We start from the raw sequence: 25,237 nt of genomic DNA, 5'->3' as shown, positions 1-25,237 counted from the left end.
ATTTTATCCATTAGTAGTACAATAACAGGTTGAAATCATGATTGCGTTGGCGTTGCCGATTTTAGGGTATGGACAAAAACCAATTTGATGGGATTTTTTGTACCATAGTAAGTGCACAGCTGACCAATATACCCACATGTGATTCAATACTGATCATGGTGTGCAATAAAACGACTTATATGTAACAAGTCAACACAGTTTCAAAAAGTGTCCCTATTGCAGCGTCACACAAAACACATACACATATCATAACAAAACACAACCGCACCATAACTTTCCAAAAAAAAAAGTATTTATTTTTGTTGGTTTTATATTTCACTTCATACAATGTATCATAAAATTGGATTTAAAAGGAAACAAAAAAGAAACGTTTCTGTGCACAAAAAGAGAAAAGCTGTCTGCAGCATTTGTCATACTGTACAAAATTTTAGGCAGTTTTCTAAAAAAAAAAAAAAATATCCCACAGAAACATATATATCATATAGATAAAGTGTCTAACAAGGTAAAAATAGCGTCTATTTTTCATTGCCACAGGCATGTGTAATCAATCATTCGTACATTTCTATGGTAACTGTAGTCATGACAACACATAAGAACGCCAATGATAAAACAGACAAGGTTTAAAAAACTCTATAGTCGTGATGTATGAAATAGAAATATCTCTCAAGTTATGTTTCAACATCACTGCTGTTGTGGAAAAAATGGAAGGGGTACGATACAATGACCTACTACACAAAGCATAACAAAGTTAAAGTTGACAAAATGTTAAATTTTGCTCCGACATGAAAACGGCAGTTGTAACAAACAAAAAAAAAAAACATCTCAAAAACGATTCTACGTTCTACATTTGAAATATACTCGTCAGATGTTACACACACTTAATTTTTTTTTACACAAAAAAAATATGTTTGCATTCTTGTACTGATGGTACAAGCCATTGTGCAAACAACGACATGTTTTTTTTTTATGTATCTTAGTTGTCAATGGCGTAACAATGAATATTTATAAGGTGACTCGTATGTACAATGTATGGTTTCAAATTCATTTTGTTGACACACACAAGCTTGAAGTGAAGCTAAATATGTTGTATTCCCGTTTTTTGGAAAGACAAGCAATTGTACATTTTGACCACTAGTGGGCGCTATTCAACAGCAGATTTGGACAGACACAAGAATTGTTGAGTACTGTGGCATATTTTCAGTCATTCTTTCTCAACTGCATGTGTCAACAATATTCTTGGTTAACTCAAATTCTTTTGCTTCTCCTCTTAAGATTATGTTTTAGGGATTTTTTTTAAAATTCTTTTTATACCTATTTCATTAATAGCTTGTTGTAATGCCAAGCCTTTGGCATACATGATGAAATTTTTTTTAACTTTTTATTTTTTATTCCCCTAATGTCTGTGGTGCCCCCTCAAGTGACACTGCTTTCACAAATCAATGAAAAGTTGGTAACCACGGTAGAGCATATTTGAAAGGATTCCTGGCACTTTGTGATGATGCTCTGTGCCTGTTAGCAACTGGTAGTCTGTAGTTGCTGAGTTGAGCACATACGTACTGTAGCATTGAAATTTTGTTATTCATATTTCTCATCGTCTACATTGGTAGAAACTTACAAATACAAGTAACAAAATGCAGTATTCACATGATGATAGGGATGCCTAAATTACATCATCTATGTGCTATGAGTGCTTACATTACACTTTTATACCCTAATGTACAGCCTACACTGTCATTGCTCACATTGATGGAGTTAGGGGTGCTTGCATACATAAACCACAGAGCTAGGGGTATTTGAGATACTCAACTAAAATCGGTTACTGTCCTGTCAGTGAGAGAGAGAGAGGGATGCTTTGCTCACATTGATGGAGTTAGGGGTGCTTCCATACATAAGTCACAGAGCTAGGGGTATTTGAGATACTCAACTATAGTGGGTGACTGTCCTGTCACAGTGAGAGAGAGTGACAGAGAGAGAGAGAGAGGGATGCTTGGAACATACTGTTGACACCGAAACACAAGTACCTGCTGACAGCACAAGGTATGTGATCTGGGGATAATACAACATAGGTATGCTCAACTTTTTGGCAGTTATTTTCTTACAGCAAATCTTTGTTCATTGATTTGGTAGAATTTATAACGGTAGGAACATATCCCTCACCACTTCACTGGGGTAATGCATTAATTCAAGAGGGGCATTACCCAGAAATATTTGCAGCTATGCTTTTACCTGTGCGTTTAATTTCCCGAATATGGCTGGAACATGGAGACCTAAAAATTACTTCAAATTCATGGAATTCAGTTTACATACACTGGTAATTTTCATTCCCAATTATTCAGATTACCCGGCCTTCTGCGCTGATACAAATGCATGCACTCCATAAGACGTTGCTATTGGCAACCAATAGTATTTCCAAAGACTAAACAGTACACTCTGTAGTACTAACTGGAAACTATAGCACCAGAAAACTTGTGGCATGTCCGTCTAAAACAGAATTTCTTTTTCATCAAGACACAGCTTAAAACTTTGTTCTAAAACAACTTCAAACATATTTACGGTGAACAATTTACAGTAAAAAAAAAGTGTACGTAAAAAAATTCATGTCCTGAACAGACATTACCTTGTTATCATTATAATTATCATGTTAAAAGTCAAATTTACACTGATGTGTAAAAGTTTTGTGGGGACGGTTCTTTACAAGTGACGTTTACGTTCCTATCTTGATTTCTGCTTTTTATCCTACACGAAATTAGTTTTTGTGTCTATGAATCTTGTTTGTGTGATGGAAATAAATATGGTGAAACAATTCTTTGTCATTTTACTTTCATTAACTATTTTCCCTGCCTTTAGTTCAATGTGTCTTGAGATGTTGGCTCCAATATCCATAGGAACTGCAGCCAAACTCCAGAGGGCGCCAATCAACAAATGGTAACATTTCAGTATCAAAAGTCACCACAACTAAGAAGTTGATTACCGATGCCTCAGATCAACACAGGAGGGCGCTATTTCAGTCTCTCTTGCAGACAATGACAAACATGTCACCAGGACTGTTTCAGTCTTGTCCGGTATCTTTCTCTTTCTTGTAGACTGCTCCGTAACGACTCATGTATTTCCGGATGTATTCCTTGGCCTTTCCTTTGACATTCTCGTTGACTTCCAGGTCTTCCACATTCATGCAGTGTTTCATCTCCTTGGCCATAATGCCGTGAGTAAGCTGTAGACAGAAAGACAAAAGTTGGTTATATGGGACTCATTTCTGAAAACTACAGTAAATGTAACTTTCTGCTATTTTTTCAGTGATTACTGCAAGACATTAACAGTTCAACCTTCTGGGTAGACCATTACCTCTTTATTCAGTGATGATGGTACTATGTACACAGGCTTGATGTCCATATGTAAATAGTTACATATGTTTGTCAACACACTGCAAATTTAATGCATAATGACGAGGTTTCACCACAGGGTAAATCATACTTACTTCATACATCAGTGCACAAGAACTCTGCTGAGGTTCAAATTATAATTATGCAAAGTTTACACAGTCCATCACAAGAGGGCGCTGTTCACTGACAGGTCACAGGACAGATCTAACACTACTCCATCAGCCATATTCCAAAGTGCATCAGACTACACACTGGCAGTCAGCAGGTTCAACATTTCAACACTTCACTGCATGTGAACTACTCTATCGTTTGGCAGGTCAAAACTGGATTATTTCATCATTTTTGATGTCAAAGATGTCTCACCTTTCTGGCTAGATGTTTAAAATCTTCAGTTTTGCCGATTCTTCCAAGTTTACAGTCTGGTTTCCTGTACGGGTTAAGTACGCTAACAACATAACTTGACATCTAGAAATATCCAAAACAGACAGAAGAAAATACAGGTAGGTATTAGTTACATATTTATATCATATTTTGGGAGGTGGGTTGACATTTTTTCCTCTCACACACCTATTCCTCTGCATACATCATAGTATCCACATTGATAAATATGGATGAGTTTATTTCACCACCTTAAACCTGACATCAACCTCAGAGATAGACACCTTGCTATTACTGAACACATAATCTCAGTTGTGTTTTGGGCTGTTCCGATTTATGACTTTACCCCTTGTATAATAGCACTCTTCATGTCTAATTAAAAGTAGGTCTGATCGACACATAAATATTACATGATGTATCGTCATGGTTTGGGTCATAGTGTGTGTGTGTGTGTGTGTGTGTGTGTGTGTGTGTGTGTGTGTGTGTGTGTGTGTGCGTGTGTGTGTATGTCAGGTTTTGTGTTTCTTAGTAATATGCCCACATTTCAAACCTGTTTCTACACACTCAAAACAATGTGTGGGTAAGCATGTAACTATAGTTGGCAGAGCTGCACTCAACTCCTAGTGTTAACCAATCACACATGCAAGCTTATTTATGTAGATTTCACATTCAACATTCGATTATAATTGATTCAAACATTAACACTACATGACAAAGACATTTTCCAAAAGTGAAACCAATACTTTTTGTTCACACTATCAGACAGGTGAACTAGTCCATTGGTGAGGGCAAACGCTTGAGTTTCAGTTTCGCAAAAATTTAATGGTGTGTAAGCGTTCCAAACTTGAAATGATATCGACAGGTTTACAAGTGATCAGTCTGTCAAACTATTCACTTTCCAGGTAAAATTTGGTAACAACAAAGTTCAGAAATGTTGATGTATTCACACAGTACTGTACCTTATTTCTGAATTCCTCCTTTTTCCGTTTAGCCGCCTCACTGGATGTATCAGCAGCAGCCTGCGTAGCCTTCCTATTTTTATTCTTCTCGTCATAAGTTGGCGTCCCTAGGTCCATCATTTCGGTTTCCTCACTACCCATATCAGGAGGGTTACCATCCCATGTAGGGGGATCCCACTGTGTTTGCCTACAAGAACACGAAACACAGGAAAGGTTTGTCTGATTGCTATTACATAATCAAGGGTACTACAGCGAGGGGAGCCAAATACGGAAATTCAAATTTTTCTCATTGGAAGGGGTATTGCATATCAAGTTTATAGCCACTCAGGGACATATCAGCCATAATTGTGGAGTCATGGTGGGTTAGAGTGACCGGCTTTGAATTTGCAGCTTGCAGGTTTGAGCCACATCGCTGCCATTTGTTCGGAATGGCTAAAGTCCAAGGGCAAGATCTGACCCACGACTGTGCCTCGGTCCACCCAGCAGTATAATTGGGGACCTGATAGGATATAGGTTGCAATGTGAATGCTTTAATCAAATGCACTTATAGAGGATGCAATGGATTGTATGCTCCCCAGGGAGTTGAGGAAGTAAAGGGCCATTGTGGAGATCTGTGCCAGGGGTAATTATTATAAATCGCTTTGAGCACAGAGTGGGAACGCGCTATATATAAAAACTAGCATTATTTATAATTATTATAATTGTGATATAGTAGCCAAAACACAACATTTTTCAAGTGCCGTAGTTATACAGCCTTCATTTGGCTGTTGATTTGAGAAGGGAATATCTCACCTGGTAACACCATGGTAGTAGTAGACTTTACCCTCGTTGTCACGTGCCGTCTTCCAATTTGGTGGCAAGACGATAGGTTTAGGTTTAGGTGGTGATGGAATGGTGTCCACTGGTGGTGGTTGTTGTGGTGGTACGACTTGTACAGCAGGAACAGACTGTGAGCCTAACGAAGCTAAACGTTGATTTAGTTGAAGTTGATGTTGTAAATGTTGAACCTGTCAAGTACACAGAATTGACATTAATGTATGAGTTGGTCCAGTGTCAGGTGTACCATGCTTATTTTGAATTCTGCCCAGTGTAGGTAGATTTCAGAGCTAATATGCATGCTAATTTTGCTCATTGTAGGTAGATTTCAGAGCTAATATGGATGCTAATTTTGCCCAGTGCAGGAAGATTTCAGAGCTAATATGTATGCTAATTTTGCCCAGTTCAGGTAGATTTCAGAGCTAATCTTATACTCACAGTAAGGTGATGTTTCTGATGACTACCATAAACTTGCGGTGTACATTTTTGGGGCCTTCCAGTGTTTACACAATTCATCATAGAGTGATTCGATGTGCACAAAAAAGGCAGCGCTATCACTGTTGTATAATATACTCCCATCAAACAACAACTTTTAGTTTGTGTATATCTTAGTAAGCCGAAAGCCCAGTTTCCGCAGTAGTACCTACCTGTTGGATGTTTTGTTGAATGTTGGGATCAGCTAGTTGCGTGATGGTCTGGTGGACAACCATACCGTCAGCTGTAACAAATGTGGTTGTCTGGCCTGGCAGTGGTGCTTGCTGTACGTAACCCTAGAAGATACAACGCGATATAACAGTCATTAGTCATGCCTGTATAGCAAGAAAACACTGCCAACGAAATGTGCCACCTTATCCTTTTCCAAAGACGCCCTATAAAAGCACAAGATCAACTTGATGTTTCTCAGAAATTGTAATGTAGGTGGATCTAAAATCGTGAAATGACTCTCCAGAACCCATAGTTGATGAAAATGACTTCATTTCTGGGCTTGCGTTCCCCTTTGAACATAGTGAGCTGATGAGGTCTCCTTTCTCTTTAATATTGACAGCTAGCAATGACTTTTCTTGTTTCCAAAAACAGAAACTTTGCTAGTACGCTGTTGTAACTGAAAGGATCTTGTATTGTGTTGGTATGTTTTCCAATAGTTCAAACTGTCATTTACAGACTTACATGTAAAATAAAACGACTATTTTTAACCATTTTTATAACACAGAAATTTTGTAACTACGTTGTTTAAGCAATTTACGCCTACCTGTTGTACTGCCATCTGTGGTTGTGGCATGTATGTTTGTTGTACCACATAACCTGACTGGGACTGGGACTGAGACTGTGACTGTGACTGTGCTGCTGGCTGGGGTGTTGCTTGAGGATAAGCCTGCACTCCACTTCCGGCAAACTGCTGTTGTGCTGCGACATCGAACTGAGGTGGTGGTTGGGGTGGCTGCTGAGCTGGAGCAGGTGGTTGTGCTGGCGGTGGGAGTGCAGCACCTTGATCCCATGTTTGTATCGGTGGCGTCGGCACTGCATGTTGAAGATTATGATCTCCCATGGATGGCGCTAGAGGGCCTTCCATTTGATGGACATGCATTGGTTCAATTTGATTAGGATTAATGTCTAAAAGTGATGGTGGATGTCTCCTCTGATGTTGCACGGGTAACACATCTTGCAGCGGTGAAGCGTCTGGTAAACCCATTGCCATTGGTGGAGGCTGGCCATTAGGGTCTACCCCTAGGAGTCCCTGAGTAGCTAGCATAGCGCTGGCATCTGGCATATCCGGTTCTACTACGACAGGCTGGATGGAAGTTGGGGGTGGTTGGTGTTGTATCGGCATTGAAGGTTGTGGCTGCCCTGGAAAAATGTTTGGATCTTGGACAGGATATTCACGATGCTGACCTCCATGTCCTTGTAACATAAATTGTTGCTTTGCTCTCAGCATGTCTTCTTCCTTCTGTTTCAGTTCCACCATTCTCTCAAACTGATACCTTCTCTCTTCCTTCGTCATCTTTTTCTTATTAGGATCGACTTTTTCTTGTTTTGCTTTCCAGGGTCTCCTCTTCTTGGGTGGGGTGGAATACTCTGAAGCCCACTGATCTGATTCCGACATATGTCGACTCCTCTCATCGTACCGTCCATATCCTGATGGGCTGCGAGACTTTCGGTGTGAGTACCTATCGTCATAGCGATCTCTATCATAATCCCGGTCTCGGTAGCTATCCCGGTAATTGTCATAGTCTCGGTAGCTATCCCGGTCTCGATAACTGTCTCTATCTCTGTAACTATCTCTGTCCCGATCTCGATAACTGTCTCTATCTCTGCCTCTATCTCGATCCCTATCTCTGTACCTGTCCCTATCTCTATCATAGTCTCGTTCTCTATAACTGTCCCTCTCTCTGCCACGGTCTCTATCTCTGTTTTTCTGTTCATACTCTGTATCCGAGTCACGCTCCCTTTTTTCTTCTCTCTTCTCCTGCCTTTCTTTCTTTGGGATTCGGAAAATTTCCTAAACAGGCGGAAAAAAAACAATGAAATTATTTCAGGATGGATGCAGTTAAAAATGATTCATTAACCTCTCTATGCTTTCAAATATCTGATATTTTTGAACGAGAACAAATAAATCCCATATTTGCCATCCTACACACGACTGCTAGAACATAGGAACACATTTTTTATAATCAACTATGCTGACAAAATCTTACACCTAGGCAAGAATTCACAAAATGTTTATCTTCCCACACTGTATGTTTAAGAAAATTGAAAGGGACACAATATTTCAACTTCTGACAAATGTGTACATGTACACAAACAGATTTTATCCAGTATTCATTGAAGGACTGAGCACAGCCATGAATCTTTTTAGTTAACATACATGTAGTTTCTATTTTTTTCATTTAGTCAAATCTGTGTTTAGACCAGTGTTGGAGATAACTGTTTCTCAGGAAGGAAGTATTTTCTCAGACACAAACAAACACATATGCATGCACAGTGACACAAACACACACATATCTAATTCTCAGCAATGAATTTCATGCAGTCTCAGACAGACAGACAGACAGACAGAAAGAAAGACAGACAGACAGACAGACACACACACACACACACACACACACACACACACACACACACACACACTTTACCTTGAGTGTACTCCAATCTTCCAATAATCTTGATGCAAATTCAGCAATTGTCTCTGTCTTCACCTTCTCCTTATTCTCCTCCTCCATGGATTCAGAGTCAGAACTCCTTTCCTCAGTCTGTTTCTTCTCTCCGCTCACTTCATCACTTGGTTGCGCTGCATCTGTCTTTTCTTCCTCCGAGACTGACTGCTGGTCTTTCATCTTGGCATCAACACTTCCTTCGTTTTGTGAACTTTGAGAAGTTTCGTCCAACACAAGAAGTAAATCTTCATTTTCACCATTTTGAGATTCAGAATTTTCTCCAACTTCAGTTTCTTTGCTCTGAGGCTCAGAAGCCTCTTTCACTTTTTGTGCGTCATCAGCTTGTGTTTCTGTGTTTTTGTCCTCACTATCAATTTTATCTGTAAAAGTACCACAAATCGTTTCGTTTTCATCCTGACTAGCTTCAGTGACAGGACTCTTTGTCTGATCTTGATCTTCTAAATTCTCTGTTTCCATGGGAACTGAATCCTGTGACTCATCTTTTTCAACAGCCACTGCAACATCACTTTGACTGTCAACCGTTGCAGAGCCAGTGTTGCTGTCTGTGACAGCTGCATCGCTACTTTCAGCAACGGCAGCATCGGTGTCCTTTTTTACTTCACTATCAGCACCCTCTTCTACTGCAGAAGTGCACTCTTTTGTTTTCACATCACTGCTGTCCACTGCAACACCACTGGTGTCATCCAGAGCAACAGCATCACTGCTACCTACGACAGCCGTGGCATCGTTACTCTCGTCATTACTGTTTTCGTTCACTATCTGTAATCGCCGCAACGCTTTCCTTTTCTTTGGTGTCACATCATACTCGACCTCACTCTCTGAGTTCTTTTCACTTTCAATGTATTTATTAGAGTCAAACGGTGTAAAGTTTTGACTAGACAGGACCGTCATTGGTGTAGCAGATCTAGATGGATTCTCACTGGCACTGGAATATTCGGCATCTGCTTCTTGCTTCATCAACTTCTGTTGTTCCTCTTGTTTTGCCCAGTTTTCTACGACTGTCATCACACGACTTTCTTCCAGTATAGTTTTATTTGGTATCGGTAAGTGGGCCAGTGTCATCAAAATCTGTTCAGAAACAAAGAGTAGTTAGACATTTTTTTTTAACGGGCAATAAATGGATACACATGCAAATTAACATGATACCAGAGGTGGTTCACTACCGGTACGGCAATCATTCTCCCTACTCTACAGCAAGCACAGTGCCAACACCATCCTTGCCAACCTACCCACCATGATTGGCAGGTTTCTGCCATTGTTCAAAATTGTTCTATCCTTGAGTTTTAGTAATCTTTGGATGATAATGTTATAACAATACTTTCACATGAAGAGAAATGGCTGATTGCAGTGTCCATGTGTGTATGTCTTTAATATAAATACGTCAGAGCATGTTTCAATATTGAAGATATATTATATACAATCATATGCAAATTACCATTTATATGTAAATCATTATGCAAATTAACTGCCACCCTTGCAATCTATCATGTTGAGAACATTGTGAAAGGGATACTGGCAAATCTAACAAGCTTATTACAAAATTATACCTGTGTAAATAGATAAATAATAGAAGTTTACAAATATTACAAATATTGAAAATACAATACCTGTGTCTTCATTTCCTGTGAATTACTAGCCACATCCACCATCCAACTCCACATTAGTTTCAAGCCATGATAACTTAGGAAGTGTTTCAGACAAGACTGGTTCTTAGTGTCCTACAAAACAGAGACAGAATTTCTTTTCAGTCATTGCCTTTCAAAATCAAATGTCTGTTTTCTAATTCAAATCACACTTCTTGAAAATACCAACTAAAATGCAAAACTATAGGAAGATTCAAGCTGTGTACTCTCATTTTAGTAAGTTACAAGAATTGGTTCCAAGTTTGTCACCATGTTTTTACTTCAAGTGACTGACATCGGCAAGCTTTATCAGCTACAGAAGATACAAGTGTACATACTTGATAGCTAACTAATCCAATGGATTTAAAACATTGAATGTTGTATTATGGCTGCTATAATACAGTAAACCTAGATATTTCGCATTAGAAAATTTTCCGATTTTACAATTTTCAGTTAGTTCTCAAAGACTAATTTTTAGTTATTAATGTACCAGACTGACAGTGTGTTCATGAAGAGGGTACTTTAGTCACTACTAACTGTTGTGTTTTTTTGTTGTCCAGCAAAATAAGCAACAATTAGTCTATAGCGGAAATTTCCAGATATATAATATTAATATACACATTTAAATATGAACCTAGGTATTCAAATTTATAGGTATCTACATTTGAAATGCAAAATAGATGATACTACATATGGTATGTATCTCTGAGACATCAAGGCAAATGATTTTCGTCGTTTATATCTTGAAATGACGATAACAAACTCGTCTCTCTTACACACCTGTAGCATTTTAAGTAGTTGTTGTCTTTGTGAGTTAGTTTCAGCTCTGACCATTAAACGTGACAGATTCAAAGTTTGGTCTTTGTCCCGTAAACCATCACCATCCATGTCAAATGCCATCCTCTCTATCTCTTCATCCAACTGTAAGAGAAAACAAAATAATATGCTAGTAAGTTACATACAGAAAATCTTTTTTTAGAGTGTTTTCATTTCCCACAGCATGCTCAATTAGTATCCCTGGTACAGACCAATAACGGCACAACCCAATATATTTCTGAACTATCCTTGGATTCTATGATTCTTGCTACCTCTAAGAACAAAGGCCCACTCCTTCACATAATACATCTTTTCCTATCGGGTACCCATTTGCATGTCTAATTCAATCAAGGCACTACTACCTTTCCTACAGACATCAGCCATCCAACTACCTAATATCACAGCAAAAGCCATCAAAGTAGCTATGGGCAGAATACATGCTGGGTTAGATGTCACTGCTTCTAAACAGCACTCCTAGTGGTGCAAATATACAATCTTTTGTTTTTCTGGTAACTGGCATATGGTTTTCTACACAACTTTGCTGTTGCTTTCACTATGTGATATCTACGCAATTTCCTAAAAAACACACACTTTTTCGTTATAAAATAACAGATTTTGACTCAAGGTCCACTTGAGAATGTCACCAATTTATTGTGTTTACTTACCGACTGGTCCTCAAAGTCTTCTTTTTTCTTCTTGTCAAGCTTACGTTTCTTGCCTTGAGATGAGCGCAACGGAGTGGTCTTGTTGCCTCCTAGGAAACCCCTACAGTTGGACGCACCACAGAAACACTTCTGGGCTTCTTTGCTGTTGGGGATAGGAAAAATTCAATCATATTTTGGATTGAAAAGTGAAATTTGAAGATTTACGAACCATGGCACGAAAAATTGGAAATCTGTGGAGACTGACATCACAATTTGGTGAACTACAGGTAAATAAATGACATGTATCTAAACACTAGGGGGGCAGAGATATACATACATAAATATCACCACTTGGGGGCAGTCATCTACCCAGAGATATATAGAAATATCACCACTAGGGGCCAGTCACCTATGTGACACATACGTCTAGCACCATTACAACTTTACGAGACAGTAAGTAACCAATGACAAACATGAAAACTTACCCATAGCGCTCAAATTGATAATCAAAGGTTAACTCTGTCAAGGCTGGAATTGATCGTTTGGTGAAAAAACCAACACGAAGTTGACCGTTTACAGTCCACTGTCAAAGATAAAAAAAATCAGAACTATGATTTAGTCAACTTTAACATTTTCAGAGTTTTACAGAAAATACAAGATCAAAATAAGTTTTATTAAATAGTGAACAGACAGGACTAAACCTATTTCTATCGAACTTAGATCATTGAATATATGTCTTAAACTCTCTGTCAACTTTTGATGGCACTGAGCAAAAGTTAGTCAGAGATTAGAAAGTTTTCACAAATATATTTTAAAGGGGACTGCAACTCCAGGAAATGAAGTCATTTTCATTAACTTTGAGTTCTGGAGAGCCATTTCAAGATTTTACATCACCTACAATTACTTGCGATTTCAGAGAAACATTATGTTGATTCTGTGCCAGTTATCTTTGCTATGGGCCATTGCATCATGGGAGTCACTAGTACAATTGTCTCACCTTTTGAGTTTCACAGTTTGGATCACAGCTATGGTTGATAAACCTGGACACGTTACCCTTCTTTGTTGCATCAATGATCTGAAAACAAATCAACCAAAATTGTTTATTCCCAATTATCAGATATACATTTTTGTTACATTGAAAAAAAAAAGTTTCATTTTCACAAGTACATGAATTTATGATTTCCATCAGATACACAATATTTTCATTTATGCTTCTCACAATTTTGACAATCCCAAAAAATTGACGATACATTCTACTGCCAAACTTTCACATCCATAGCAATAATTACCATAGAAATATTGCCATGACAATACTTAACTCATCACTTGTAGAACAATAAAGTGTTTCCTATTGTCTTTGTTGTAATGTTTGCTACTTCATTTGAACTCATATCCATAGCAACAGTTACCATAGACATTGTTGCCATGGCAACACATACTCATCACTTGTTTAAGCCATGAAATAAGAGTGTTTCCTATTGTCTTTATTGTAATGTTTGGTACTTCACTTGAACTCGTATCCATAGCAACAGTTACCACAGACATTGTTACCATGACAACACTTACCTCATCACTTGTTAAAGCCATAAAATAATAATGTTTCCTGTTGTCTTTGTTGTAATGTTTGGTCCTGGACTTGAACTCATTATAGTTCAACACTTCACCCACGTACTCCAAAACAAATCGATTCCTGACAAAAAAAATTGGAAAAGATTAAATAAATACACTGACAAAACATACAGAATATGTATCTTAGCAGTTGTTTGAAAGTATCCTGAGTGAGAAGGGTGGGGTTATAGAGAAGGGTGGGATGGGGGAACAGAAAACTGAAAAAGATGAAATAAGAATGCTGCAAAAATATATACATCTTAGAGGTTGTCACAGGATGGGGAGGAGTATGGAAAAGAGTGGGAGGGGTACAGAGATGGGTGGAGAGGGGCTATGGAGAAGGGTGGGGGGGGGTTATAGAGCAAGTCAAAACTTGTCAACTTACTCCGATAAATCTTCAGTAGTTCTTAAACCATGGCCTTTCCAATGTGTCTCAAACACTTCAACTTTTGGGTACTCCCTCTGTGAAAGAAAACAAACCATTTCAGTTAAAATTTTAATAAGGCATTATTTCTGGTCTATTTCCTACAACTAGTATTTTATACTTCAGCAGTGTGACATCATCATTCAAAGGGTCAGTAAAAGGCATTCTATTTTCAGACTGGTCTGCTTTGGTGGTAAAAAATTGTTTCGTCTAAATACGCTAAAAATTAAGTTTAGTGCCAAAATGTATCCATTAACAATAATAAATAACACTTGAGTTTATGAAAACTATGGTTGTATCTAGTTCAAGAGGGAACCAAAAAAATCACAAATATGTGAAAGGAAGGAAACTCACCCTTTGAAATCTTTTATTTGTGCAATATTCACCACATGGACACCTTGAAGTACTGAGAGAAACAAACAGAAAAGAAATGCATGTGACAATTTACAAGTGCAGTTTTTATCATACAGGTAGGCACTTTTCTGAATTTGTCAATGTTTTAACTATTATCAATGTAGAGTGGTTAATTATGGAGGGGTTAAAAATCTGCACACTCAGACTTCAAGACATGGTAGTAGTGTTTTGAATACACGAGACCGTTTTTACTAATGGGTGCTAAGCGTTGATTTATGAATGACTAATTTTTTTTTACTGAAAGTAGAAATTTCATCACTAAACGTAAATACACTTTCTTGAATTTTATAAGAAATGCTTGAAAACATAAAGGACAGCCTTACCATTCTATCATAAGTAACCTATTGAGACAGTCTTCACCACATGCCGGCATACCGTGCATCCTGTCATCTCTAGATGTGGTACACTCGCATTGCATTCGTTTGATTTCTTTTCTCGCCTTTGATTTCTTCCTGCAAGCGAAATCACATGAAAATGAAATTAATGATGAATTTAGGTGTTGATTTGTATAGAAACATAGCAAGTTTTCAAATTTGTGTTATTTCAAAATCATAATTTGGATGGTTGAAGCATTTGAATAGCGCCACCAAGAGTTTAAGCTGTCCTTCTGTATTTACTTTTGTTTATGTTAATACGGTTACAAAATCTTCCAAAGTTGTACTCTTTACAATATTTTCAATCAACCCAAGTCATCAACTAAACTAAAAAGTCAAACCAGGTCTGTATATTTTTTCAGGTATACATGGCAACAACATCCAAATTTCCAAATCCAAAATATGAAAAATAAATTAATATATCTGGATAAATTTGTTGCTGAATTACTTTTCAAGTCACCAATATGTATCGGTGTCAGAAAAAAGTATACTAAACTTGCCTTTCTGTTAAATACAGGTTTTCAGGAATATCTTCATAGCGATCAGGTTTGATACCAACATCACTTGGTGTTGCTTGAGCAGGTGACCTTTGACCTGGTGAACTCTGTTGTGGTGATCTTACACCAGGTGACATTTGACCTGGTGACCTTTCCCTGCTTTTCACTTCATCTATTTCAAAGATTGGAGTAACTAACTCCTCAGCCTCCCTAGCCTCCATTTCAATTTCATCAGCATCCTTAACTTCTTGTTTAATCTCCACTTCATCAATTTCCTGTTTCATTTCATCATCTTCTGTACCTCTCTGCATTTTCACTTCTTCATTGTTATCTTCGACCTTTTCCTCTACTTCATCCTCGGTCTTCTCTTTCATATCAGTATCATCAATTTGCTCTAATTGCCTGTCATCCTTTTCATCTTTTACCTCCGTTTCTATGGTAACAGCTTCATCCTTAGCATCAGAAGTAGTACTGATGCTTTCAATCTGTTCTGCCTGGATTTCTGTCTTTGGTTCCATGTCTTCACTTACTACAAGTGTATCGTCTTCTCTCACACTTGCACTAAGTCTCCGTCTCTTGGGTTTAGAAACTTCAATTTCAGATTTTTTGACCTCTTTCTCTTCTTTGATTTTTGGCTCCTTCCTTTTAATCTCCTTCACTTGCTCCTTTTCCTTTTCCTTCTTTTCTTCCAGGGATTTTATCCGCCTACTTCTCCTCCTTCTTGGGCAGTCATCTTCTTCTCTGAAATCATCGTCAAGTTCCAGTTTCACCTTACTTTCCTGTTTTCCTCCTCGACTCTTTTTATTGCTTTTCTTTCCACTTTTTGGTGTTTTTGTTCTTGGTTCATCCTCTGTTGACTCAACTTTGGATTCGGATAATTCAAATGCTGAACTTTGGCTGTCTTCAGTCACCTGTTCCTCTTCAACTGAGGGAGCTGGCAGTATCGAGTTCTTGGATTCAGTTACCTCGAGCACTGAACCCTGACCATCTTCACTCACCATTTCCTCTACAGCAGCTGGTGTTGAAAGTGTTGAGTTCTTACATTCAGTTAACGCAAGTGAACTTTGACTATCTTCAGGCACCATTTCCTCTTCAACGGAGGGTGTTGAGTTCTTGCATTCAGTTACCTCAAGTGCTGAACTTTCTTCAGGTACTGGTTCTCCTACAACTGAAGGTGTTGGAAGTGTGACATTCTCGGATTCCATTACCTCAAATTCTGACCTGTGATCCTCTTCAGGCTTCTGTTCCTCGACAAGCGAGGGTGATGGAAGTGTTGAGTTCGGTCCAGTTCTCTCAAATGCTGAACATTGACTGTTTTCAGACACAAGTTCTTCTGCAGTGGAGTGTGTTGGGGGAACCGCAGTCTTGGATTCAGTTACAGATGCTGAAATTTGACTCTTTTCACACACCTGTTCCCCTACAACTGCAGGTGTTGGAAGCATTGTTGAGTTCTCAGACTGAACCTCAATACTGTCAATGTGTTCAGTACTCGATAAGTTTTCACTCTGAATCTCCTTACTAACTTGTGCACTGTCTTTACACACAAGAGACTCCCTTTCCTCTGAGTACTCTGTTTTCACCTCTGTACACAGTGCGACTGTACTCTCCGCTTTCACATTTTCGGTTCTGTTTGCAACTGTACTCTCCGCTTTCACATTTTCGGTTTTGTTTGTGACATTCTCGTTGACAAAATTTGAAGGCTTATCAACTTTCTTTGTCCTTGGCTTCACTTTGAAGACATATTCAATTTTAACGGTAGGTTTCTCAGTTTTCAAAACTTTTGTTTGTGACACTACGTTATCTTTGATATGTACAGTCGGACTAGAATTAACGTCCCTGTATTGCTCTTTGGAGTTCGTTTTGTCTTCCTGCTTAACAGCTCTTTGTATTTCAGTAATTTCAGAAGTTTTGAGTGCAAAAATCTCATTGTAGTTTTCCAAATTGTCTTGTTTTGTTTCAGTAAGCTTGGAAATGGGTTTGAGTTTGTCCTTGACCTCAAAGTCATTGTCAAGTGTGTCTGTTTTCTTACTAACATGTACCGGAGACGACTCTGACAATTCCATTGGTGCAGTACTTTCTGGAAGGATTTCAGCTTTATCTTCCTTGTTTGCATCAACATCTGTGTTTCTATGACGACAGTCTTTATCGATATCTATTTCTACATCATTTGGTGTACTCTTAAGTTTGTCTTTAGAAGTTACAATATCGTCTGTTTGATCGTCTGTTTTCACAGACTGAGGGCGGTCTATTTCATCATCTCTCACATGCTCAGACTTGACACTACCCTGCTCAATGTTCTGTTCTGCCTCCACATCATCATTTTGTTCATCTTTGACATAACACTTGTCAAGTTCACCTATTTTATTTGTTATTTTCTCTTCACAATTAATACTGCGATCAAGTTCATTATCTATATGCTCCTCAAGGTGACCTTCCACTGTTCCGTCCCTAGTGACATCACCATCTACAAATTCAGTGTTTTCCTCCACCTTAGCCAAATGGGATGAACCAGGCTGCATTACGTTTGTCAGTGTGACTTTTTCACACATCGTTACACTAGACAACATTGAGTCATTCCCCCCACCTTCCGGTCCATCTGTCCTGTGTTCTATAGATTCACCATCAACAGAGTCTAATTTCAATAAATCCTGAGAAACAATTTTCTGCGTACACTCCGGCGTTGTGTTTACGGCTTCTATAGTTTCAGACACAACACATGTCCTATTTTTTTTACCCTTAGTCCTTTTCCTCCTGCCTCTCTTTGAAAGTTGATTACTCTGAATATTTTCAACAAACATTTTATCGTCCATAGGTTCCTTCAAGTCAACAGTTTCCATGGCAACTGACTCTATCTCCTTTGTCACATCAACTGAGATATCATCTCCACACTCTGTATGTTCCCCTGAGCGAGTCTCCGAAATACCTGATGAGCACTTGACAGTTTCTAAATCCGGTGCCTTGTCTGTTTCATCTTCACTGCTATCTGAATAAGGAATGTTGCACACATTGGATGGAAGAACTTTAACCTCTGGAACACGTTCTGTTATTTCTCCAGCTCTTTCTGTGACATCCCCATCTGTCTTTGCTACTGTTTCCGTGACAACGCCAACCAGTAAATCATCCTAGAGGGGAAAAATGTGTTGAAATATATTATGCAAGCTTAAAAACGAGAAAAAATACTATTCACACAAAAAATGTAAAGTGACCAGTGTTCATGTGGTCACTTTTTGATTCTAAATTCACAGTTATCAGTAACATGATCAATCCCTACACAAAATCAATAAAATTTCAAGTGGTCTTTGTTCAGATTTTCTGCTGATATCAAACATGTACGACAGGCATAGTTACTGAATGGAATCAAAGCATACTATCCTGTCCTATAATCAGGCAAATATTTCACAAATATGCAAATGTTTTACAATTTATGCAAATGTACTGTAATTTATGCAAAGACACAACATGTCCTATACAACAGGATGGATTCCAGACTAGCTGAACAATAACTAGGCATCAAAACAAAACCTAGTGATAGCTACCTCTCAGTATTTAAGAATGCAATAAAAAAGAACTAAAAAAAAGACTGTAAAATTTAAAACAGAGTATAATATTAATCTTCATCTTCTAATTTTCTGTTGGGGCGATTGATTGAATAATTAGTACTGTAATGTAATCAAATTGAATCTAGTCACAATCTAATCAAGGTGGAAACTTGACTTCTATAGCAGTGTTTATGCTTACTCAAATTACTGTGTTTGAAGTTGACACAGATCAAAAATACTTTTTTGGCTTCTAAATTCAGTTTGTGCCACTTTCCAGTTTAAATCTTTCCGACAAAACACTAATTATGCTCTTCCTTTGAGAAAGGAAAAATAAACCGAGGTGTTGGCATAATTTTTTCCAAATTATCTGCTAAATTATGTACGATGAAGTCTTGCTTTTAATATATAATGTATGACAGTAAAGCTGAAGAACCCTTTCCAAAATTAAGCCTGATTCTTACATTAGGCAAGCAGCAGCAAGATCACAAGTCCAGTCACTAACAGTACACATGCCTGTGAGCTGATCCTGTGTTAGCACCAAGCAAGCCATATGTTAGTCAGAAAGCAATTTTGATCTGTGCCAGCCACTACGCTAATTAAAGCAAAACACTTTAATCTTACCATTTAGGAACTAACAAGACAATCTGCATGTATACATGTACAAGGTAAGTGTTTTACAGCCATTGGTAGAGAGGTTTAGATGTGCACGTATTTACATATATTCTAATGTCATAGGCAAAATGATTCAAAGGCAACCCATGCGTTCTGTATCACCCTGCACGATCATACTCCCATGCTTACATGTTCTAACATGTATTAAAACCTCTACTGTCAACTCATCAAAAGAACGAAATACATGTGAATTTAACGAAAGTTTTTTACAGTGATTATTAGTACATGAATAACGAAAATAGACATGTTTTACGAAAGAAACATAGAAAAGTGAAGATGAGTACGATTGCCCATACTAGTGGAAGCTTTCCTAATTGTTCAAAATAAACATAAAATCTTCTAAATTTTGAAGAATAAATTTTGATATCGAACAAGTTGATCCACATGTCCATATACAACAATTCACGGTAATCTAATAAAAAGCTCTCCCTGTTCGGATAATCAAACTGTTCATACAATCAAAGTCACATAAAAACAAAAGCAGTATTGGAATAGCAGGGTTCAGGTAGGTTTAACTAAAAAACATCAGCATTTTATAGGGACAGTGGCTACCCACCTCGCTGTCTTCTCTTCGTGGGTTATTTACGATGAAGAGAGCAAAATTGGACCAGAAACAGAAAGAACATGGAAGAAAAACACAGAAAAAAGATTGTGTTAGCAGGATTACTATGGTAAGCAACAAAAGACAAAGCAATGACATAAACACAAACATACACACATACATGTCATACATACACACACACACACACACACACACACATACATACACATATATATATATATACATACAAAATGTACATTTATGTATATACAATACACACATACATACATACAGCATACATGCACTCATATATATATATATATATATATATATATCTATATATCTATATATCTATATATCTATATATATATATATATATATAGTTACACACACACCAATTATCACATTATAGAGTCTTCTTTGTCCAGTGGTTACCTTTCAAGTGAAATTTGTGGCGCATAACTTTATTGATAAGTGTGACATTTACATAATGAGAAGTCTGTGATTTTCCAACAGTTTACATGTGTCATACAAGGCTGTGCAGATTCAAGGATTATTTCTTGAGTGAAGCTGTTACATACTAAAACTCAAAATTATGGGATGCATTCTCATATGATCTGTATTACATTTCATTTGTCTGTGACGTGACTTGATTCAGAAAACCACTGTTTAAAAGCTTCTATTGAAAGGTTCAAAAAATTCTAACGTTTTCAATACAAAAGTAACTACAACACAGGTGTTCACCTGTTCAATAGATATCTGCTTTCAACCAATTTTCTTTCACACGATTCAAAAAATGATACAACACTGGTAACCCAGCCTTCGGTTTTCTAAGATAGACGCAAACTAAATCTATCGGTCCTCAAGCATCTGGTAGATGACACAAGTGGGTGATAGCGGTTCCTCTGTTGTGCAATTCTAATCACTCAGTGATCAACATAGTGTAAACATTGGAAGTGAAAAAACACTACACTGCAAGTTTATGGAACTTGAACTCCTTACTGAGACTACAATTAAATGAACATCCATTCAATAGCTTATCACTATTGTATCAAGATGTTGTGACAATAGTTTCAGTCTGTGTCTCTCTTAGAAAACCTGAAGGTTCAATTACCAGCTATACTACAAAATCAGAATGACTAGAGTTTCAATCAGATGATGCTATTTACATCTCAGACGTTTTTTGTTACAAATTAGAGACAAAATACAGGCAGTGACAGCACACAGGCAGATGAAATGTTACATTTTATCGAACTGTGACCACAAACTAAACAGTTTTGTGTTTGAATTTTCCTTGTTTCAGCCAACAATGATGTTGCTTTGTGTTCACAGTGAGATAAAATGTATCATTTTGTATTCTTGCATGCTACAGTGTCTCAGTCTGTATTTTGTTTTATATAATTTGAAACAAAAAAAACTTGTGTGAGACTAACTGAACATCATGCCACCTAAGAGAAACTCTATAGTCACTCTGGTTTCACAGTAATGTTAGCAGTGAAGTCAACACCTAAAATCTAACAATAATGTCGCTAGGCAATGTTTTTTCTCATGTTGTTCTGGCTAACAAGGTTAGACTTTAGAGTACAACATACAAGTGTGTACAGTCACCAAAGTGACCATACTTTCTTAAACAATAGATGTACTCGTAGAAAATTCAAAATTTACTTGTTTACTTTTACTATATTATTACTACATTCATAAATTTGTACATTGTTATCCTAAGCATTTTGAGGGCAATGATTTTCATGAAGATTACATCAGTAACAACATATTACTGTTACTGTACCTTTTTAAAAAAAAAAAATCATTTCATGTTTGTGCTGGGAAATTGCTCTTGTTATGCAGACATATACATCTACAAACACAAACACACATTACTACAGAAATGATCTATTCATGTTTTGGGATGATGTGACAGGGCTGTGTGACTGTAGAACTGTCAAGGCTTTCCCGGTCAGTCTACAGGCTATCCAAATCTCATCCAATGTAGTGAACTTGGTGCAATTTATTTATTCTTACTAATGTACACTTATTATCGTTTGTTCTTACCCGAATCCTTTTTACAAATACAATATAACATTCAACATTTGAAACTGAAAGAAAGAGAACCACCAAAAAATAAATGATAACATCACTGTCTGCACTGTGCTGGAGCTCTTTCGACCAGAGCACTTCGATATATAGTACCCATATGTTTTTTTCGGCACATTACACATTCTCATCCATTCACTCATTGCTCTCTTTGGCTGAGAACACCTAAGGTTGACTTTATAACTGGTATAAATTGATGTTTTTATGATCATAATCACATTCCAGTTAATTCATTGTCACTCTGTCTGGAGAGTTGGTGTGTGTGTGTGATTTGTTAGAAATCAAAATAACTACAAAAATTGTGATACTGCATGAACTACAGTAGCCTTCATTTCTTTTCTCTACATTTTACATTTTGAACAGCACACCACTTTATCACTTAAGGAAAACTCTTATCATGTCTTCCACTACATGAAGAGAGTACAGTCCCTGACCTGTACATAATTTATGGGGCTAACTTGTGACCTCAATTGCAGATTTTGTATCAAGACATCCCCCACCCCCCACCCCCTGAATAATTAGGGTATACTAAGATATCACAGAAAACATGTCTGATCCTCTGATGTTTATGTCATTCATTTTAACATTTCAACATTAATAACACAACACTCCAAATTACATATGAACAAGGGCTAATTGTTTGCATAATTTCAAACAGTCCAGTTTGCAGTTTATCAGGGATTCTGCACAGTGTACTGGATATTTGCATATCTGGATCAGCTGCAGACATACATTGTACATAATGTAAATGTGTCACCTGAAACCCTGATATATACTACCGTTACCAAATCATACTGTAATTACAAACATGAAATCTTGTAAAGACATGATTATGACATCTTTTGGGGTGTGTAACTTACATTATACACTTCATCCATGTGTGTCTATTTTCTGGTAAAATATGAACGAAATTCGACAGTGCTTTGTATGAATGTTGTCTCGATGAATCTCGGTGTGTTTGCTCCCCAAAGTGCCCGGATATAGTAATGTACAAGGTCACATGACATGCTGCAATGAATGAGTGCCATCAACCCAAAGTCTTGACACACATATATGCACCCTTTTATTCTGATAAATTATGTTTCAAAGGTGATCAGGTAAAAGCACAGATTACCACAGACGTTTCCTGTTCTTATAATGAGCTGATCTACTTCGTAGATTTTCCCGCGAACTGAAACATTGATTGACAGTTGGGAGGGATAGAAAATAACATCGACCGCCATCTTTGTATTAAACGGGTGCCAAATCTGAACCGATGTCACGTAGAAATTTTGTCACCGTGTTGATATTTTGTCAAAATAATATGCCAGACCATTAAAACTTGATATCCCCAAACGACATATATGGCTTTCGGATGGTTTGCGCAAATGTATTTTATGTAAATGAATGCAAGGGTAGCACAGTGCGTGTCATTATCAATAACACACACTGGCAGCCATGTTGGATTTCTGAGAAAGGAGCAAAGAGTACGGCGACTCGCCGATTATATTAGAAAATCTGTCCGACGATCTTCACCAGAAATATGTTTGCGCATTCGGTCGATTTGAAATGAATTTGTGTATGTAGTTTGAATTTGGGAATATGCGATCTAAGCGCTGAAATTGGTGACGACGGACGGCAAAGTTCGCTGTACAAGAGAAGAATCTTTTAAATATGGCAGCCATCTTGCCCTGTATGTGCACTCAGATCATCCGACCCTCGACGCCAGTTTTGGTGCCGTGACTTATTTTTACACCGCGGATGTTTAATAGTCTACATCCTTTGATCTGTTGCTTCCATAGTGATACTATAATTTTGACAGGTTTGTGCAACTAAGATATCTTTATTCACGGAAAGTTACGACACGGTTGCCAGCAATGTCACTGAGGGTCATTGAGACAAAGTGTGCATCCGTCGTAATTTCCTACCCGGAGTGAAATTTTGTGTACGAAGTTAGCTGATGCACAACCAAATGAAGCAATTTTCTTCGTGTGATCACATATCTGTAGGTAGATTTCCTCAACACTAACCGCTGAAATGATTCGGAAATTTGTACCAATTTGATAGGCATCATTGACATTACTAAAAATACAATTTACATCTTGTTCACTTTACTGTGTTACGTTGCCATCGCAATTCATATTATTCGTGTATGCTAATCAACCACGCTACGCAACTTACCCCAATCCTTCGTACCGTGGATCAGACCATAGATAGGACCAACAAGGACCGAAATATCCAAACGACGTCCTTTGATAAAAACGGGTAGTTTTCCTCGATTGGGAGTCCTTCACATCGGCTACCGTGCACGTGCAGCAGTCGGAGGAAACACGTATCATATGTTCGTATCAATTTACAATCGTAAGAATTGACACAGTGTAGCAACTCCACATGGGATTCTTAAAAGCGAGGTGTCCAGCTGGACAAAACAATAATAAACTTTCACATGTGCGAGAGATATACATATAACATTACTTTAGCTATGTGTTTTGCAACGGGATTGAAACATTGCGTAGATGTTTACAATATTTTTTGTCTGTCTACTTCAACTTGTAATGTTTTTTTTTCAATCTGTAAAATTTGATTTTGGTCTACCTTTGATGGTAATTTTGTGTCATTCCAGGAACTCGTGGTTGACAAGTTACACATTCACCGTACCGTTGGTTTCATTATCTATGATGGTTTATTCCTCTGGATGTTTCGATCCATTTGAGAGGCTGACTGGTTTCATATTAAAAGACTCTAGCAAACATCATTGCGATGATGTCGGCCTGTGTATTATGCTACCGGTTTTGAAAGAATAAATAAAGACAACGTGTGATTGTTGTTCAATACTATGAACATGTTCTGTTGTGTCATTATTACGACACCGTTTTCCCGTTCAACTTACCTGTGTGCTAGTGTAAATATTATTCAAGGTTTTAAATTAAAAACAGGCCATACGATTTATAATATTCGTGTAATATGTAATATAATACTTACTCAGTGGGACAAGCTGGGTCATAGAGTTCTGCCATTCTTCAGACTGTACCAATTTACGATGATTTGCCAACAACGTAGTTGTATTACTAGAAAGTTGTAGAAGCGTGGGTGGGATGACTCACTAGTGCTATTCCACACCTCATACTACACACAACTTTCCTCGCATTGGTTGGAGGAAGTCGAGCTGGAGGGGAAGCGATCTCAGATGATCGCGGCAATAAAAAAATTCCCCAGTGCCATATTAATTTAAATGTCGGCGAAGGAACTTACTGGGCATGTTAGTTCAATAAAATATTCATCACTCGTACAGATGTTTCCATGGAAACTT

At 37.7% G+C, this 25,237-nt stretch overlaps 1 protein-coding gene across 1 annotated transcript; it reads right to left on the bottom strand.

The window, feature by feature from the left end:
- Positions 1 to 306: 306 nt before the first annotated feature.
- Positions 307 to 25,186, bottom strand: LOC144450566 (uncharacterized). The gene is made up of 19 exons (XM_078141210.1): positions 25,180 to 25,186; positions 19,873 to 19,982; positions 15,105 to 18,227; positions 14,558 to 14,682; positions 14,175 to 14,226; positions 13,782 to 13,858; positions 13,355 to 13,478; positions 12,786 to 12,863; positions 12,274 to 12,371; positions 11,810 to 11,951; positions 11,109 to 11,249; positions 10,314 to 10,424; positions 8,665 to 9,774; positions 6,783 to 8,030; positions 6,181 to 6,303; positions 5,510 to 5,724; positions 4,718 to 4,904; positions 3,744 to 3,845; positions 307 to 3,211 (listed from the first exon to the last, which is right to left on the bottom strand). The coding sequence occupies exons 1-19, from the start codon at positions 25,184 to 25,186 to the stop codon at positions 3,050 to 3,052; spliced, it is 7,335 nt and encodes a 2,444-aa protein (XP_077997336.1). The 3' UTR covers positions 307 to 3,049.
- Positions 25,187 to 25,237: the final 51 nt, after the last annotated feature.

This window comes from Glandiceps talaboti, chromosome 20, assembly GCF_964340395.1.
Source record: "Glandiceps talaboti chromosome 20, keGlaTala1.1, whole genome shotgun sequence".
NCBI classification, from domain to species: Eukaryota; Metazoa; Hemichordata; class Enteropneusta; family Spengelidae; genus Glandiceps; species Glandiceps talaboti.
The sequence above is the reverse complement of the archived record's forward strand: the minus strand, read 5'-3'. Positions and strand labels throughout refer to the sequence as shown.